The sequence below is a fragment of the Haliotis rufescens genome, unplaced genomic scaffold (genome assembly GCF_023055435.1).
Source record: "Haliotis rufescens isolate VD_foot unplaced genomic scaffold, xgHalRufe1.0.p SCAF_104, whole genome shotgun sequence".
NCBI lineage: Eukaryota > Metazoa > Mollusca > Gastropoda > Lepetellida > Haliotidae > Haliotis > Haliotis rufescens.
In genome coordinates this window covers 36,884-54,687 of record NW_025963785.1, presented here as the reverse complement: position 1 = coordinate 54,687, position 17,804 = coordinate 36,884, and the positions used below count along the sequence as shown (strand labels likewise).

Sequence of the window (17,804 nt, the reverse complement as noted above, 5' to 3'; positions counted from 1 at the left end):
TTTTGTATGAATGCAACATTTAGTTATACTGTCATGTGGCTTCATGTGGCTCACTCCTTCACTGAATAGACTAGCCTCCATGGTGTAGTGGACAGACTGCAAGGTCGGTTGTTTGATCCCTGGCCACGTTATGCCCAAAGACGTAAACAAATGGTACTTGTTGTTACCCTGCCTGGCGCTCGACATTAAGGAGATAAAGTAAGGCCTGGTCAGCTCAGAGTCAGTGCTGTGTCTGAGTGGTTTATTCATGTAAAACTGGGCATGGTATCTCAGTGTGCTATCACTATAAAATCGGCATTAGTCCAGACTAGTACAAACAGCCAGACACACACACGCACGTCGCTATATATGTGCAGTAATCTTGGAACGCGACGTTAAACCTAATTTCACCTTACATCATGTGTTGTGTTCTGATTACTACAGCACCCACAGTTATCATTACCTTACCTGACCTCATTTCATCTCACCTTGCCTCGCCCCGCCCTACCCCGCCCTACCCCGCCTTGCCTCGCCTCGCCTAATACAAGTTATGTAGTTATGTCATCTTTGGTCTTCAGGCCCACATGATTCCAGAAAACGTGAATCCACTGCTCGTGTTCGTCAACGTCAAGAGTGGTGGATGTCAAGGTCTGGAACTCATAACGTCTTTCCGCAAACTCCTCAACCCTCATCAGGTCTTCAACCTGGAGAACGGAGGCCCACTACCAGGGTAAGTGAAGCTCCAACAGAGCCGATTTTACCAGACATCAGATATTGTGTCCTATTGGCATACAGATCACATTGAGGGGATCATAAATTTACGTACAATGGGAGAAGACCTCAAGCACCCTTCTTCATTTCAACAACTTCAAATTGTGGATGGATGCAATACTTTTTGATGCCCTCATTTTGAAATACAGGTGGGATTCACCATGTCCGTCCTTCTGTCCGTCCATATTCAGTTTCCAAAACCTTGAAATATCACTTGTTGAAACTTGCTATATAGATCAGTCTAGTTGGCAACTGGTGCCTTTTGGTGATTTGGGATTTAAAAAAACAATTAGTTTTTGCCATGACAACAAGTTGAAAATGAGGGATAGTGCTGGTTTCCAGAGCAGAACTCCAAAACTGTTGAATGTTTCAGAATGAAACCTGTTATACAGATCAGTCAAGTATTGAACTTGTGCCTTTTGATGATTTGGGATTTTGAAATATACCAAAGAGCATTATTTGTTTTTTCACTGAACTGAAGGTATCCAATGGCAATGAACCAAAAGTGGGGATTTAGTAGACAAATTCGATTTCCTGACTGCACCAGAGCAGGGGGATATGTCTTCTCCTGATAACTCTTTTACTTTACATGTAATCAAAGTTGTAGGTTACATATTACATGTAACCGACGTATCTACTCTGGTGAGAAAAATACTCAAAGTTCAGTGTCAGTGGTTGATTTTCTTCAATCTTACATTGAAATCCCATTTCAATAGTAATAAATAGGCTAAAGGCATTGGAGCAAGTGTAATGATATGACATCGGTAAAAGTCTTAGAAATCAAATTAAGCGTGCCACAGGTCACTAGCCTGGGACCCCCATGTTAATGTAATAGACCCCTTGTTCGTGCCTATCACCCCCATCATGTATTGCTGAGGGTCCCCTGGAATTGAAAATAGATAGACCCAGATATATCTCTGGAACATGGGAAGAGTAGGTAAGGGCAGTAACTCTCACTTATTGTGTGTACAGTGTTGACATGATGTTGTTTTGTTGTTTCAGGTTGTATGTGTGTAGAAACATCTCCTACTACAAGATCCTGGTGTGTGGAGGTGATGGCACAGTGGGCTGGGTTCTGTCCTGTCTGGACAACGTGGGGCAGGATGCTGTCTGCCAGTCTCCACCCATGGCGGTCGTTCCCCTGGGCACAGGTAAGCACAGACCAACACAGTCATGCTGAAATATGACCACAGTTGGAATCATATGGAACTATGAACTTCCTGTCCATTCTGAAACATTTTCATGACGTAATTGCCATGACTCTAATCTGTGAAAGAAGATTCTGGGAACTACCTGTACATAGGGCCTGTAACCTGAACTGTTGTCCTATCTGAGAATCTGAGAGCACAGGGGGCAAAGTGGGCCGAGGTGCAGTCCTCCTAGACCCACTGGTCATAGGATTGAATCCCATAGCAGTAACTAGACAGTCGAAACATACCCATCACTAACTAGCATAAGGTTCCATCTACAGTAATGCAGTGATCTTCATCAATACTTCATAGGCATCTACCCGACTGACTGTGTGTTTGTGTTGTGCAGGCAATGACTTGGCACGTGTGTTACGCTGGGGACCCGGCTACACTGGAGGGGAGGACCCACTCAACCTTCTCCGGGATGTCATAGATGCCGAGGAGATCAAGCTGGACAGGTCAGTTGTTCTAGGCATCAACAACTGCAGTCCAGAAAGGATTTGACATTGTTGAAATATGTTTCTTGCAATATTGTCAGCATATGTCACCATTTATGTCTTTCAGGTTGAAAATTAATAAGTCACATTTAATCCTGGCCAATCCTATCCCAGTTTATTTTGACTCTGTATCATCTTGTATCTTATTGACAATTTAGGTTTTTACTGTTTGTCACATAAGCTTGGTATTGAGGAATACAGTGTTTCATCTGCCTGATTGTGTGTCATTGTGTCTGTATGTCATGGAAAGATCCGGGTTAGAATTTGTCTCGAGCAACCAATGTTTGTCATAAGAGGCGACTATGCTTGTCATAAGAGGCGACTATGCTTGTCATAAGAGGCGACTATGCTTGTCATAAGAGGTGATAATCGGGTGGTCAGACCAGACTTTGTTGATTCATGTCATCATATCTCAATCGCATCGATCGATGTGCATGGTGTCAATCACTGGATTGTCTGGTCAGGACTTGATTGTTTTACAGACTGCCATCATATGGGTGGAACATTGTTGAGTGCGACCTTAAATAACAAGGAAACGTCATGGACCATTGTTCATGCAGTCAGCCACTGCTTTTATAAAAGACCACCTCCGTAGATGAGTGTCCGCCCCGAGAGAGCAAGGTCCGAGGTTTGATCCCCGGCCATGTCGTACCAAAAGACGTTAAATGATAGTACTTGTTGTTACCCTGTCTGGTACTCGGCATTTAAGGGCTAAAACAAGGACTTGTTGGCTCAGAGTCGGTACACTGTGTCTGAGTGGGGTATTCATGTTAAACTACGGCATGGTATCTTAGTGGGCTGGCACTATAAAATCGGCAATAGTCCAGACTTGTGCATGCAGACCACAAGTGTGACATAAAACCCTAGTTCACCTCACTGCTTGGACTAGAACAGACTTGATGTATTTACAGTCATCCATGATTTTGCTAGAATACTGATGACTCTGCAGTAAAACAAAATTCACTCTTTTCATTTATTTCATCTGTTGTGTGTAAAGATTTTCAAAATCACAGTGGGTATTGTATGACTATGATGAACGTGAACGAGACCCTGAGTGAGATGTTCTATTGCCAGGTGGACCGTGATATTCCATCCGAGGGAGAGGGAGAAGGATTTGGCTGAGGCGAAAGTGAACATTGCCAACGACACTAACACTGCCAACACCAGCGAGGACACCTCGTCAATATTTGTGATGAACAACTACTTCGGCATTGGGATTGATGCAGACTTGTGCTTAGATTTCCACATGGCTAGGGAAGAAAAACCAGACAAGTTTAATAGCAGGTATGTGTTTTAGAAAGATTTTAACTGGGATTTTTAGATTAATCTATTTTTTTAAAACTTCTGTCCTAAGAAATTAAAACCTAATATGTGCGGCCTTTTTTAGTCATTGATCGCTACATCATTGGGCTGGTATTAAAAATAAATATAAAATGTAGAAAGTTTGTTTTGTTTATATGATCTGTAGTGTTGCTAGCATGTAAAAAATAATGTAATACAGAAAATATGAAATGAAGTAAAAGGGTTATTTACCTCCCAATATTGACGTACAGTCAAGTCCTGTTAATCCGACACTGTTGGTTGCATATGATTATGTCAGATTAACGTGTATGTCGGATAAACGAAATTTGGTCGTATAAACGTTCGTGATCGAAAATTGGAGTCGGAGTGCGAGACTGTCGGATTAACGGGTCTAAAAAGCACTGATTATATTGGTTCCCATCATTTGTGTCGGATAAAGCCGATTGTCGAATAAACGAGTGTCGGATTAATGAGACTTGACTGTATATTGAATATTCTTTTCATAACTGAAATGGGTTACCATACTAGACCATGTTGGCAGGGAGAAAGAGAGATTTTTATGTTACAAATGTATTCCACACTTGTGATATTTTTAGCCGAAAGATGGACGTAAGCACCTGAGCTTCAAAAGGAGCAGAAATATGTCTAAATAGCTTGCATCTTTCCGACACAATTGTGCAGACCATTGAAACAGTAGTCAACTCTCTTTTACCAGATTACACAACAAGGGAGTGTATTTGAAAATGGGACTGAGAAAAATGGTGAATCGAAAATCTTGCAAAGATTTACATCGCCACATCAAGCTTGAGGTGGATGGCAAGCTGATTGACTTACCTCAGGTAGAGGGAATCATTATTCTCAACATCCTCAGTTGGGCCTCAGGATCAAACCCATGGGGCCCTGAAAAGGAAGACATTTTTGCCAAACCAACTCACTATGACGGCATGTTGGAGGTGGTTGGTGTGACAGGGGTCGTGCACATGGGACAGATCCACAGTGGACTACGTACAGGGATGAGGATAGCACAAGGAGGACATGTAAGTCGTTAGACCCCATGGGATCCTAGGTTACAATTGGTCCCCAGCAGCCTATGCTGGTCATAAGAGGCGACTTAATGGATCAGGTGGTCAGGCACAGTGACTTGTTATTGGCACTTCATGGCACTCTGTCAGCGTGGATCGCTGCTCACAATACCGATCACTGGATTGTCTGATCCAGACTTGACACACAGACACATTCTATGGCATTGTGACATTATTGTCGACTTGTATCAGGATCCTTTGGAATTCCACGCCTGAAAATGCGGAATATTTGGCGCACAACTCCATGCTAACTTGGGGATTAAAGAGCAACAGTGTCTGTTCAGCATTTTAGTATTTGAATTGGAGACAAGGGAAATCCAGCTTTGCTATGACCTTGTTATTCAGTGTACAGTATTTCCCTGACAACTTAGATTGTTGCTATTGAAGACAGATTTCTGTTATCTAGCTGAAATATGTCTGACTGTGGCATAAAACACTTTTCAATGTCAGCGTACTTTGTATAATTTTTGGAGATTACACAAAATGATTAATGCAAGAATCAATCTTAAAACTTACCATCAATTTAACATTTGCAATAAATATATCTTACCACTATTCGACAAAGTGATATTTCTTTAAAGTAACTTCACCGATCACACACCAAGGTGGAACTCTTTTGTGTGGGAGACAGGAAATACTAGTAATACTAGGGAGGGTGGTTTGGGTCTATTGGAAGTTGTGATCTTAACTTTCGGTGGTTGTAGCTGAAGATTGCATTGTGGAATGGTGTTTTGATCTTAAAGAAAAGTTGTGATTGAGATCTAATTAGAAGTAACTCCCATGTTCTAATCTGGACTGTTAATAGTCATAGCATTATGAGGGGTAGTAGGGGGTGGCCTAGTGGTTAAAGCGTTCGCTCGTCACACCAAAGACCCAGGTTCGATTCCCCACATGGGTACAATGTGTGAAGCCCATTTCTGGTGTCCCCTGCTGTGATATTTCTGGAATATTGCTAAAAGCGGCATAAAACCATACTCCCTCGCTCATAGCATTATGATGGCTCTGTGGAACGAGTTTTCTCGATGTCTACTGAGTTGGTTTACAGCTATTTATGTGAGAAGGCTGATTGTGCATGGATAGTTGATCTTATGCTATAAGCCAGTTTTAACCAAACCACACCTGGTCAGGCAGTTGTGGCTAGCACAGCTGTCTGTGCAGATCCTTTCATGATGCTTTGTCAGTCCACACTGAACCCATCAGCTTGTGGCGCTGCCCTCGCCATGTTAGTAAATGCCTATACCTTCTTTGGACTTTTTGTTTCTCATTAAAATGAAATGCTGTGATAAGATTGCAGTACGTTTTACACCCGTATCATACTGAAGTCACCAAGTTTTTGGCACCTATGCCTGGAGTAAATTCATTCAATGTTTTGAAGGTTCGTTGTTTATTGTTACTGGAATGGAGTAATGTTTATCGTTGCATTGTATGATAATTATAAATTCTCTCTTCAGCTACGTATCACATTGTTGACGGATATCCCCGTCCAAGTTGACGGAGAACCATGGATCCAGCCAGCTGGCCAAGTGGTAGTTCTGCGATCAGCCCTCAAGGTATGCCAGTGCTATAGAAGTATTGCAACATACATCCATTGGTACACAGCAGAGTAGATGAATTATCCCTTCCTGTTGCGCCTAGGGCCCTAGACTTCAAATAAACTTCTTCTTGAACAGAGGATGAATACTTTGTTTTAACATTAAACAATTTACTCAAAGCTGTTAAAACTTGAAACATTGTTGTGGCGGTGGCATAACCTAGTGGTTAGAGCTTTCACTCGTCACACCGAAGGCCTGGGTTTTATTCCTCGCCCATGATTTGATTTTCCCTGCCTTGATATTGCTGGATTATTGCTAAAAACTTGCTCGTGAAACGCAGTATATGATATCTGCACAAAAAAAAGAAATGCAAAAGTTATGAGATCATAAATATCTGACAGTGTTGCTGACATCCATACAAAATTAATACCAAACATGAATTTATCATTTCTGCATTGATTGGGGTTGATTTGTGTGGAAGGAGGTACTCCAGAAATTTGGTGAAAAGATAGAAAAATGCCCCAAACACAACCATGTGAGAGCCTGGTGCCGAGACACACCAACATGACATGCACATGCAACATCACTTGTTGGGGTATAAACACGTTGTGTTTTCATTTGCATGCCTGGGTGGTTGGGTAGACTTGTGGTTAAAACATTTTCTCGTCAAGCACTTGGTTCGATTCCTGACATAGATACAATGTGTGAAGCCCATTTCTGGTGTTCCCCGCTGTGATATTGCTGGAATATTGCAATAAACGGTGTCAAACCATACCCACCCACTCACTCACTCATTTGCATGCCATCACAATCTTACAGCAGGTGAACAGCGAAAACATGCCACGACTGACATGAAGCCCAATGCTGCCATGTCATCATCCAACTGCATAAAGGAGAATCATCTTCGGCCATGGCCAGGTATTTGCGGATAGTACCTAGCACCATCACAAGACTGTGGAACAGTTATCATACACTCGGGACAACACAGGACTTTCCAAGATCCTTCCCAGATCTGGTCGACCACATGCTACTACCAGAGATTTGTACAGCTTCATCAGTTATGTGAAAGAACCACAATGACCACCTCTACAGCTATGGCGATACCAGGATTGTTTAGGATGTCAACACAGACAGTGAGGAACCATTTTTGCGCTGAAGGTATTCCCACTAGACGACCAGTTGGAGGGGTCATTTTGAGGGACCTGCATCGTCTGCTGCGACATCAATGGCGTCAAGGTCACAGAGTATGGCCACAAGTTTGGAGACAAGTTTGGTTTAGTGATGAGTCACATTTTATGCTTCGCCTTGTGGAGGGTAGATGTCATGTTCACAGGAGTCTTGGGGAATGTCATGCTCGAAAGGGCATACAGGAAGTGGACAGATCTGGCGGTGGTAGTGTGATGATGTGCGCAGCCATCTACACTGGTAGAACAGACTTGGCACAACAAGTAAACATCATATTCCAAGACAAAGCCCGACCTCACACGGCAAGACTTGACCACAGCCCGTGTGAGGAATAACAACATCCCGGTCCTGCCATGGCCCTCCAGGTCTCCAGATTTAAACCCAATCAAGCATTTATGGGATGCACTGGATCAACAACTGCGACAATTTCAACAATTGGCACAAGCACTGCAGGAAGAGTGGGTGAACATTCCCCAGGCCACATTTCAGGATCTGATTGCTTCCATGGGATGATGATGCCTGTCAGTTTTGGACTCTTATGGTGGCCATACAAGATATTGAGCACATATCACCTTCACATACTGTTCTATGTGCAGAGTTCGTCTCCTTGGGCACGCCAGAAACCTATGATTGTGGGTTTGAATCCTGATTATGTTTCTAGGTTTGTCAGCATCATACCCGTGCTCGTGGGTTTCACCGAAGTGGTAACCTTCTAAGACCTGCATCACTTCGGGTTTTCTTCCCACATTGAGCTGACACGCTGTGATATAACTGGAATAATGTTAAAAGCGGCGTTAAACCCAACTCACTCACTCACAGAGTGAGAATTTGCAAATTTGAAACAATCAATTACCATCTGTTGATTATTTATATGTTCCATTAAATATACATTTAAAATCACTTTTGCGTTTATGTTTTTGCAGAGTATATTTTGTATTTTGGCATGATTGGTAGATTCTCTGCTTGTTGACTCTGTGTAGATCTGGATAGTTTCAAATGACGAGCATGTTGTTTTTGTTTCATTAAGGGACATTGCTAAAGATTCTTTGCTGTGGTTTCTTACTATGGGCAGTTTCACAGGAATATGTGGTATTTTTCTTCAGGCTACTATGCTAAAGAAAAGCAAGAACAAGATCAAGAGGCGGAACACGGAGCCTAGTATCTTCTTCCCCGAGAATGAACCTCTCAAACCACAGTCTCCAAGTGAGGAGAGTGGACCCCTTTAACACTGTGAGTTACTTCCCCTTACGTCAGATTTATAAGGAGAACATATAAATGTCATGGAATGACCTATTGTCGCTATCTATGACTGCTTGACACTAACAATAACATGAGTACATGTTATCTGTTACACTAGCCTGGGTTTAATTGCAACCAATCCCATTAGAATCAGATCTTCTGTTCTGATGTTATACCTCTATGCATGAAGATCTGAGGACCAAGCCATAGAAGATATGAGGTGAACCCTGAGGAACTTTGACCTTAGCTTGAGGAGATAATCAGATGTCAACTGCCAAAGATGATTTGGCTTCATTTCTTTACCACATCAATTTAGAAATTTCTGTTTGTACAAGAGAACACAAATACTGTATTCGACGTAATAAGCGCCCACAGCGATATTTGCTAATATATTGGCTAGTGAACAACCCCAATAAGCACCCCTTCCGATTGATCAATGTACACTTATTTATTTGTGTTTAATACACCCTCGTGTGTTATATGCACCCTTAATAATGGGCAATTAAACTTTGGTAAATATATCTGTCGTGTATAATATGATCAGACTTATCTTTTGTATCATTTCAGGCTATTAGCATAAAGCATGAAATTTACAATCTTTCAACTCTGTTTTTTTTTTCTCACCAAAATTATATTCTAATAAGAGCCCCCTATTTCTAATTTCGAGAGTGCCCTGGACGCTTATTATGTCGAATACGGTATTGCATTAGAAACTAGTCCTGTGCCAAATTTCCCAATAGTTAAGGTATCATTAAGACTAGTAGACATTTGCCATTTTAAAGGGTTTTGCTATATGCTATCAGTATAAGGACTAGTGGACTGAACATGTTAGTTTCTACCGCTGGCTTCAGTCGTTCTCCCTTTTGGGTGCAGATGCCACGTCATGATTGACATTGTGGTCATCAGCAATGATGGTAAGCACGATGATGTTGAAGATGTTGATGTGACTATTTCAGATTAGCCAGTGAGATGGGCTGTGTATGTAGTGATGTACATATACATTATGCCAAAAGTAGCTGCAATAGTCTGGAGCTTGGTCGCTGGCCGAGGGAACCCTCACAAGGCAAGGACAAACGCACGAACAAGCAACTGATGGGCGAAGAGTCTGACAGTCAGATAGTGGACATTTAGGATACTGCGTCATGGAACAAACCTTGGTGCTTGCTGCCGTTTGGAAGGCGACTGACAAACCTGAGATGGAAATATGGTTGCTACCCAGTGGTAGGCCAATGATTTCAGATATGTTGCCATGTGTTGGTTGGCAGTTAACAGACTTAGGTTTGAGGTATGTTCACTTCTTTTTGTTAGATAACAAATTTGAACTATTTGTTGCCTAGCTTCAAGTAGTTTACACACTTTGATTTGAGATCTGTTTTCTTCCTGTCAGTAGGTCGAGTTGTCCATTGGTCATCATTGGGCAACGATGGACTTCGGATAGAGAAATGTTTGACTGTTCGACAATCAGACTGTGATATAGCAAAGCCCCGCAGAGCCGAAACGCGTACCTCAAGATTTGATTGGACATGTACCTGATATTGCAGATCTGCAGCAAAAGCTGGGCAGTATCTGATTGGCTGTTATTGTACATGGATCTTGCTGTGGTACAGGGAGGCAGTGGGTTTTCCTAGATTTGTGTAGTCACTAGCAAGATCAAATTTGCCATCTGTCATTTTACCCTTTTAAATGTGTCTTTTCCTTCAACTGTTCTCTGTGTCACCGGATTCAGACAAGGATTCTATGCATATTTTTAACTCCATTTTTACCCTAGCATAAGTATCAAACCATACGTATGTGTTGCCCCCCAGCTGCCAGGGTCGACCCATGGTCACTCTGAGCCGACTCTGTCGGTTGAAGGGGAAACAAAATACAGGAAACAACAAAACGAACCATTACGGTTATTTAGACCAGATAAAACTCATTGTTATAGAGGTTACTGTTATCTTGTTCTTGAACTATTGAGGTTTACCATACTGATAATTAGACCATGATAAGTATTTTAGTTGAACTTGAGATATCATACCTGCTGTGCTCTGTGCAAGAACTGGAAAGATTTTACCCGGAGTGTATGCATCACCACTGTCTTTAATAAAACTATTCAGAAGTCCATATAGCAAATATTAATGAAATTATGTCGTAAAAAAAAGTCACTTCAATCGCTTAACAATAAGGTCAATTTTGCAAGGCAGCATGCCAAGGGATCTAATTCAGAACAAAGGGGAGATAACTCAAAACCTGATTGTTTTGGAGACCATGCTCAAGTAACAGAAACATGAGCACCAGCTCATCTTGGTCAGTAGACAATGCATTAATTATTCATAGCCAAACATTTTATTTAGAACTTGTTTCCAATCTTTGTTGTTTTTGAAAGGTATCACTTGTCATATATATTTTTAAAATTATGATTACGTGCAAGTTCTGTAGTTCTTGCCAACATTGCTCGAAAATTGATTACATTTCACTCTAGATTTTGTTTGTTAAGTCGTAAATTTTATAAACTTTGCATTATTTGTTAAGTGTCCAAATTACACCTTGAACGTGAAGATACTTTGAAAGCAAATATCACTAATTTGATGGCTAAAACACACGCCAGTGAACATTGGTTAGGATATGCTGTTATGGACTTGCAGCTTCTACTTCCATAGCAGAGACACCTATGTAGATAAAGAATGTGAAAACAAAGGGGGAATAACTCCTTTATCTGATCTACTTCGTGGTTATGGGTTATAGGAATGACTAAATAGTGAAAATCTGGTCAGTATTTTGAGGTGTTGAATATGTTTCAATGTTACTAATACTAGAAATATGTATTATTAATAATGTAAATTTGTTAATTAGTTCACATTTATCCAGTACATAAGCAAAAATGTGATTTATAACTTTTGTTGTTACATAAACAGTTAGGTTTTAGATCTGGTTATGCCATGCAGTAATGCATTTTTGTGTAACCAAGGTGCTTGTCCTAAATATGAAAGTCTTCAAATGTTACCTACTTCTATTGTTTGTGGTAGGCTCCCTGTTAACAGCAAAGCATTCTTTTGACAAGAAACCAAATCTATTGTCGCCATTATTTTAGTATTGACATACCTCTTAATCCCCCCACTAGCTTTAGTGTAAGCAATCACATTCTCATATGGAAGGTGCCATTTGGAATTTTGGGGGTTGAAGGGCTAAACTAAGGCTAATTATTCAGATTACCAAGTTGACAAGGAAAAGAGTGTATTGCTCTCAAATCCTTAACAAAGGTCGTGTTATGTGAACAAAGTTGTCAAAGATATTTTCAGTCATAAAATGCTTCAATTTTTATTGTATCACTCATTATATTATTATACATATACTTATATATAAATATATATATAAATATAATAACGCTCAGAGATGTACCTAGTTCTCTCGTTCTGTAGAGGGATATGGAGCTTGTCCCATGCACCTTATGCGTTACCATTACTCTGTTTGTATGTATGTATGTACGTCAGTCTGCATGTCTGTACATAGTTACTTTTAACATACTTAGGAATTATTTCTCATTCAAAAATTCATCCATGCATATTGTCATTGCCATATATTTTGTTAAATTTTTCATCTATTTATTTGCATCGTCTTTATTTATACATGAAGGTTGGTGTTTTGATGGTATGTGTTAACAAACCAGAGAAAATTTGCTCGTTAATAACACAATTTACTTTAGTTGAGCAAGTTGGGTGTAAGATTGTATTTATTGTCACAAAAGTTCAAATCTAACAGATCTCATTGTAATGTGCTCGTGATTAGAAAAAAACAATGCTTCCTCCTGGCACTGAAGGTTAGATGAAGTTTAGCCCAGTCACAGAATCAACTCAGCTGGATTTTATTTATTGTTCTCTTATTTATTAATTTGTTCTGAATTTTTGCTGTTCAGGTGCTGTGAATAATGTTTTTCTCTCCATTGTGTCCAGCTACTAGTCTTGTTTTTTGGGTTTTTTTCAAACTTTTCACTGTTATGATTTAATCAAATCAAGCATTGTGTACTCTCATATTTCTTTCAATTTCACACTGATAATTTGATCTAATTTGCCAATTTTCATTGTTTAGATAAATAAATATTGTTATTTTCAAGTTCCATCGGGACCAACAAGTTTGTTATGTCGTAAGAACATACAATCTTCCTACTCACATTTATGTGATCAGCAACTGAAAAGGGGAATAATTCAGGAAGGGGAGATAATCACTTTTGTCTTGCATCAAAACAGTTTGTTAATAATAAATTCTGCTTGACCATTTCCATGATTTTTGCCATATTCCTCCATCCTTAGTACCTCATGACCAACTAAACCAGAAATCAAATTTTTCATCTTCTGGTCGACAATGATGACAGGGTCAGTTATGTTAAGTTTCTCTCTCCCTGTAACAAACTCATAACAGATCTGACTTCATAGCAGTAATATATTTAAATAAATACTGTTTGTGTAAATAGGATATTGTTGAAGGGGAAGGGGAAAGTGTAATGAAGGCATGGATGTCAAGTACACACTTACAGACCAGGCCAGGTCATCCTGCTGCTGTTTTGGGAGGCAAGACATTCTTTACCTGCTGGTAGTTGTATGGTATCCTGTAGTCCCTTCTGTCTTTCAATGACACTTAATTTCCCTTTTGCCTAACTTTTGTCCTTTTCAAGTCTTCAGGTAGAACAGTTATCTAGTACGAGTTCTTCTCGTTCTCTAGGTTGGTACATAGTTGGTCTTGGAATGTTATCGACCTCATTTCATGATTTAACGAAACTGTATTGCTTTTGAGACATATTTGCCTCTGTTTGCAACAGACTTTCTGTAGTTGGCATAGGAAATCATCTTTGAGAAAACCACTGTTATTTTTTTTAAGTATTCTGCAGGCATTAGCTTACAACATCTGATCTCCCACCTAACCTTGCTCAAATGATAGTCAATCATTGAAGGCGTTCAGAGTTACCTCCCTTGTCAACTTCACCTCTTGACCCAAGTGAAACAAACTATTCAATTTGAAACAGTCTTTCTGTAATGTTTTGAGGAAGTGTTTTTGAGTTTTATATCTCAGCACATTTATATATTTCATTTCTTGGTTTCATTCATTATATCTTAAAGATCTGTTTCAGTTACAGGGTTACAGCCTCGTGTGCTGTTTTTTTCTCCAACATGTAGGCTATGGTACTTCAAGTTATGATATTCAAGTTTGCTAGAATTTGATGGGTTTGTGTCAAGACCACAGATCATAAAGATATGTAAAATGTAATTCAAAATGATCTGGAAATATAACAGGCTCAAGGGGAACACGTTCTTGTTTCATTGTTCTGTGTATATCTTTTCTCTGACTGAAGCATTTCTCTAGAACCCTAGGATAGGCCTCGACTGTAGCGGGAAGCCAATGAGTGGACACTATCAAGTCTTGTGTAGATTAATATTGTGAGCTAGTTATGATGCTCACGTTGATGTGATACATCTGTATCCACAATAAACAGTTTAATTTTGTCACACTTACATTAACTGTTTTTCACTATTCAATTTTACGGCCATTTATAGAAAAAAGTTAGGGAGCCTAGCAAGGGGAGGTTTCACAAGCTGTTGCATCTTTTCTGCCTGTCCCTTTTGGGTTGGTGAAATACTTTTATTGCGCAAGAAATATTTCGGCTTGGAAACTGCATCAGTTCTACTGAAAGTGTAAGTGTATTACATATTTTATGGAGAAAGAATTTGAATTCATTGAAAAGGAGGTTGATTTATTTAGAAAAGAATTGAGAACTTGTGAGACATCCCCTAAGCCTTCCATGGTAGTCCTTGTAAAAAAGATGTGCAAAGCATAAAAGATGCTGTCTCCATGTTGATAAAAATGAACATATGTGTTTATATGAATCTTGAATATAGCGTTATATGGTGTATGCTCTGTTAAATTACTGTTATTCAAAGTATTGTTTATACCAGCTTGTACAAAAGCTATAGAGAAAGGGGTCATCTCAAAAGTTCAAATTCTGAATGTTTAGCTAGACTCACTTTCAATGATTGTTTTTCATTCAGATTATTTCTTGTTAGTTCTCTAATGAGTTAACGGGTAAGCAGAAGTTACCGTTTCATTTAGACGTTTAGAACTTTTGAGATGAACCCTATTACATTATCATTTTATATGACTATGTAGCTAGACCAAGGTTGTGCACCTCAGCATGCTGGGTCCGTTTGTTTTTCACTATATAGTATATAATTCATTATATCAGATTAATATGATTATTATAGACTGTTAAATTTATTTTATCAAGAACAGTGTAATTTTACATGTTGTGGCCACATTTACTAGTGTGTACATAGACAGAATGTACAAGTTCTGTACCCATGGTAACAACTTCCATTAAAGGGCGAACATGTGAAAATCAAATTCTGATACGTTCTTGAGACAGAAAATTTGGAATACGATCATGAGTCCTTTTTTCTGGAGACCATTTTCCATTTTTGTGTGAGAATAACAAACAGATATGATGTTTTGAACATAAGACCAATTTCAGATGTAGGATTCATATTTTGGCATTTCTATGTGATTTTGATATTGGAATGTCTTAGATTTGAAATCTCCATTCAGTCGAGTCATCTATTGGTTACAAGCTTTGTCGTCAAATCAAACTAATCTATAGTTTATTGCGTATAATTTGTGATTGAATTAATTGTCATACCTTCAGCAGTAGATGATATTATGGAAAATTTTCTATATTAGAAAGAACTTATCAGAAATTTGCTTTGTGGTATTGGGGATAGTCGATGAGTGCACTCTGTGACATCTGAAACTTGCTTGATCTCAACATGGTAGAAGTTTACAGAATTCTAACTAGAAATGGCCGGATATGTTTCATTCAATATTATTTTATGGAAATAGAATTTCTCTTTATTTATATTTTTGTTGTATATGGCAGAATTGATGAACTGTTAAAGATTTTACTTTGAGATTCTATGCTGTGTGGTACTGCAGTACTTTTAATGGCTTACAAAGATCTACCTGAAACTCAGCCATGGCAATGTATTGCATTATGGCATTGTCAATTGTATGCATATGACATTACACACTATTTTAAGTTCGAATGATTTACCTTTCGAAGTATGACAAGCATTAAAAGTGAAATTATTAACAAATCAAACCTTTATCAAATGTTATTATGTTTTAATTATTGGGGCTGCTCTCTCATATGTTATTCCTTTATAGAATAGCAATCCTGGTTGTTTATTTAGTATATGTTACATTGGTTTTACATGTCCTTCAAGGCATTGTGTTGTTTTTATATACAGGTGTTATATAGCTCAAAGGTGAATATATCCTTCACAACCATAGTATATCAGGGACTGTGTCAAAACTACATGTGCTTTTTACACACGAGGTTTAGTCTCAAATCATGTTGGCAAAAATTAGACGTACACCACAAGTGTTCCACAAATGTTCCACAAATGGCATTAATCAGTGACCTCAGGTCAAAAAAAGATCATTTGGCACATGTTCTTAAATCACATGGAAATGTTTGATACAGTCCCTTCATTGTTTCCTTTAGACCTTGTGTGCAATATTCATATGAAAGTATTCAACATTGTGAGTCATTTAAGTTTTATATCAAATTTACTTATTTATTTATTTATTTTGCCATCTGTAATCTTAAACTTTAAACCTTGTATAGTACATGCGAATGAATGTTTTGATTTTGTTTGTTGTTTATGAATCAAAATGCTTGTACAGTATTTTATCATGAAGATTTAAATTAGTATTTTGTTTTCAGTGTATCACGAGGGTGTCACTGAAAAGGTGCCATGCAATCATGGCACAGAAGTCGGCAGAATAGGTTAAAAAATCCTTGTTGAATAAGATTTTGTTTTAAATAATTCAAAGATGAAAGATCATACAGAAGAAATAATGACCTTTCGCCAAAAGCAGAGGCTTCATTCTTTGTTTTACGGATATGTCATAAATAATAATTTTTGGAAATATCTTTAATAATAATGCAGTTGTTTTCACACAAAATGGAAAGCAAAACATGAGGCTGACATGTGATTACTGGTGCGACTATTGTGCTGACTTCTGCACCATGAGCATGATTTCCTTTTCATGGATGAACACTGACTTTGTAAGGCAGGCATTACTCATTAGGTGGCCCCAGGAACGGTAACCTTTAACTTGTGATATTTGTCTGATAATGCTAGACCAGTACCCAAAGATGAGGAATATACAGATTTAACATCTATGTGAGGACTTTCTTATAGCATATGAGCATTTTGTGAGTGAATGGGTGAATGTTTTGAGAAAGATGTTAACTGCAAATTATTCATGTATGTTGTCTCAAGGGAGGTAATTCTCCAAGGGAGACAACTCACAGTGTGATGTGGTGGCAGCCTGTCTCCACAATGTTTCATCATTTTTTCCTCATATGAGTACAAAAATTTCATTTTTCGTAACCATGGTAACTCAAAACCATGCGTATGGTGGTCGTACGTACACTCTGCTGTTGAGTGCATGCGTCCGTATGCTCCCAATGCAGAGTATGTGAACGTGTCATGTAATATATACCAAATGTAAGGACGCTACCTCTGTACCGGTATCCTTACGATCATGTTTGAGAAATTTGTTTTTGTGTAGCAGTTGCCAAGTGCTTGTGTCACTCTCTGCAGTCTCTACCGTTATGTTGATTATCTGTATATGTGAAATAAACTAGAGGTAAGTCAAGCAAAGTGGGCTGACTTTGTTGTCATTTCAATCTGTCATATCAAGGAGGCAAACTGTTCAAGTCAGTCACACTCAAGGTTTTACTTTTTCAACCAAAACCAAGGAGGTGTCTATTATCCATCTTTCGAACCATCTAAATGCAAGAAATACCAGAAATAATAAGAAAATATTGCGGTATAAAAGGAATGCGTTCAAAGCGTGCGAGACAAAAACCATGTGCAGCATGCACTAGCTTGAGTCATGACATGATAAACTGAACAACTTCTCATCACCTACTCTGGTAGCTCAGTGGGAAAAAAAGTGGGTTACAAAACTTAACATATGTGAGCTTGCAGG

The 17,804-nt window shown here is 38.9% G+C and overlaps 1 protein-coding gene across 5 annotated transcripts in view; it reads left to right on the top strand.

The window, feature by feature from the left end:
* LOC124131626 (diacylglycerol kinase theta-like) overlaps positions 1–17,473 on the top strand; it is a 55,559-nt gene extending 38,086 nt beyond the window's left edge. For all 5 annotated transcript variants that reach the window (XM_046495018.2, XM_046495017.2, XM_046495016.2 and 2 more), the window contains exons 16-23: positions 558–709; positions 1,753–1,901; positions 2,290–2,398; positions 3,512–3,721; positions 4,455–4,776; positions 6,273–6,371; positions 8,642–8,768; positions 9,734–17,473. In XM_046495018.2, coding sequence (XP_046350974.1) covers positions 558–709; positions 1,753–1,901; positions 2,290–2,398; positions 3,512–3,721; positions 4,455–4,776; positions 6,273–6,371; positions 8,642–8,764 — 1,164 coding nt within the window. In that variant the 3' untranslated portion in view covers positions 8,765–8,768; positions 9,734–17,473. The remainder of the gene's footprint in view (positions 1–557; positions 710–1,752; positions 1,902–2,289; positions 2,399–3,511; positions 3,722–4,454; positions 4,777–6,272; positions 6,372–8,641; positions 8,769–9,733) is intronic.
* Positions 17,474–17,804: the final 331 nt, after the last annotated feature.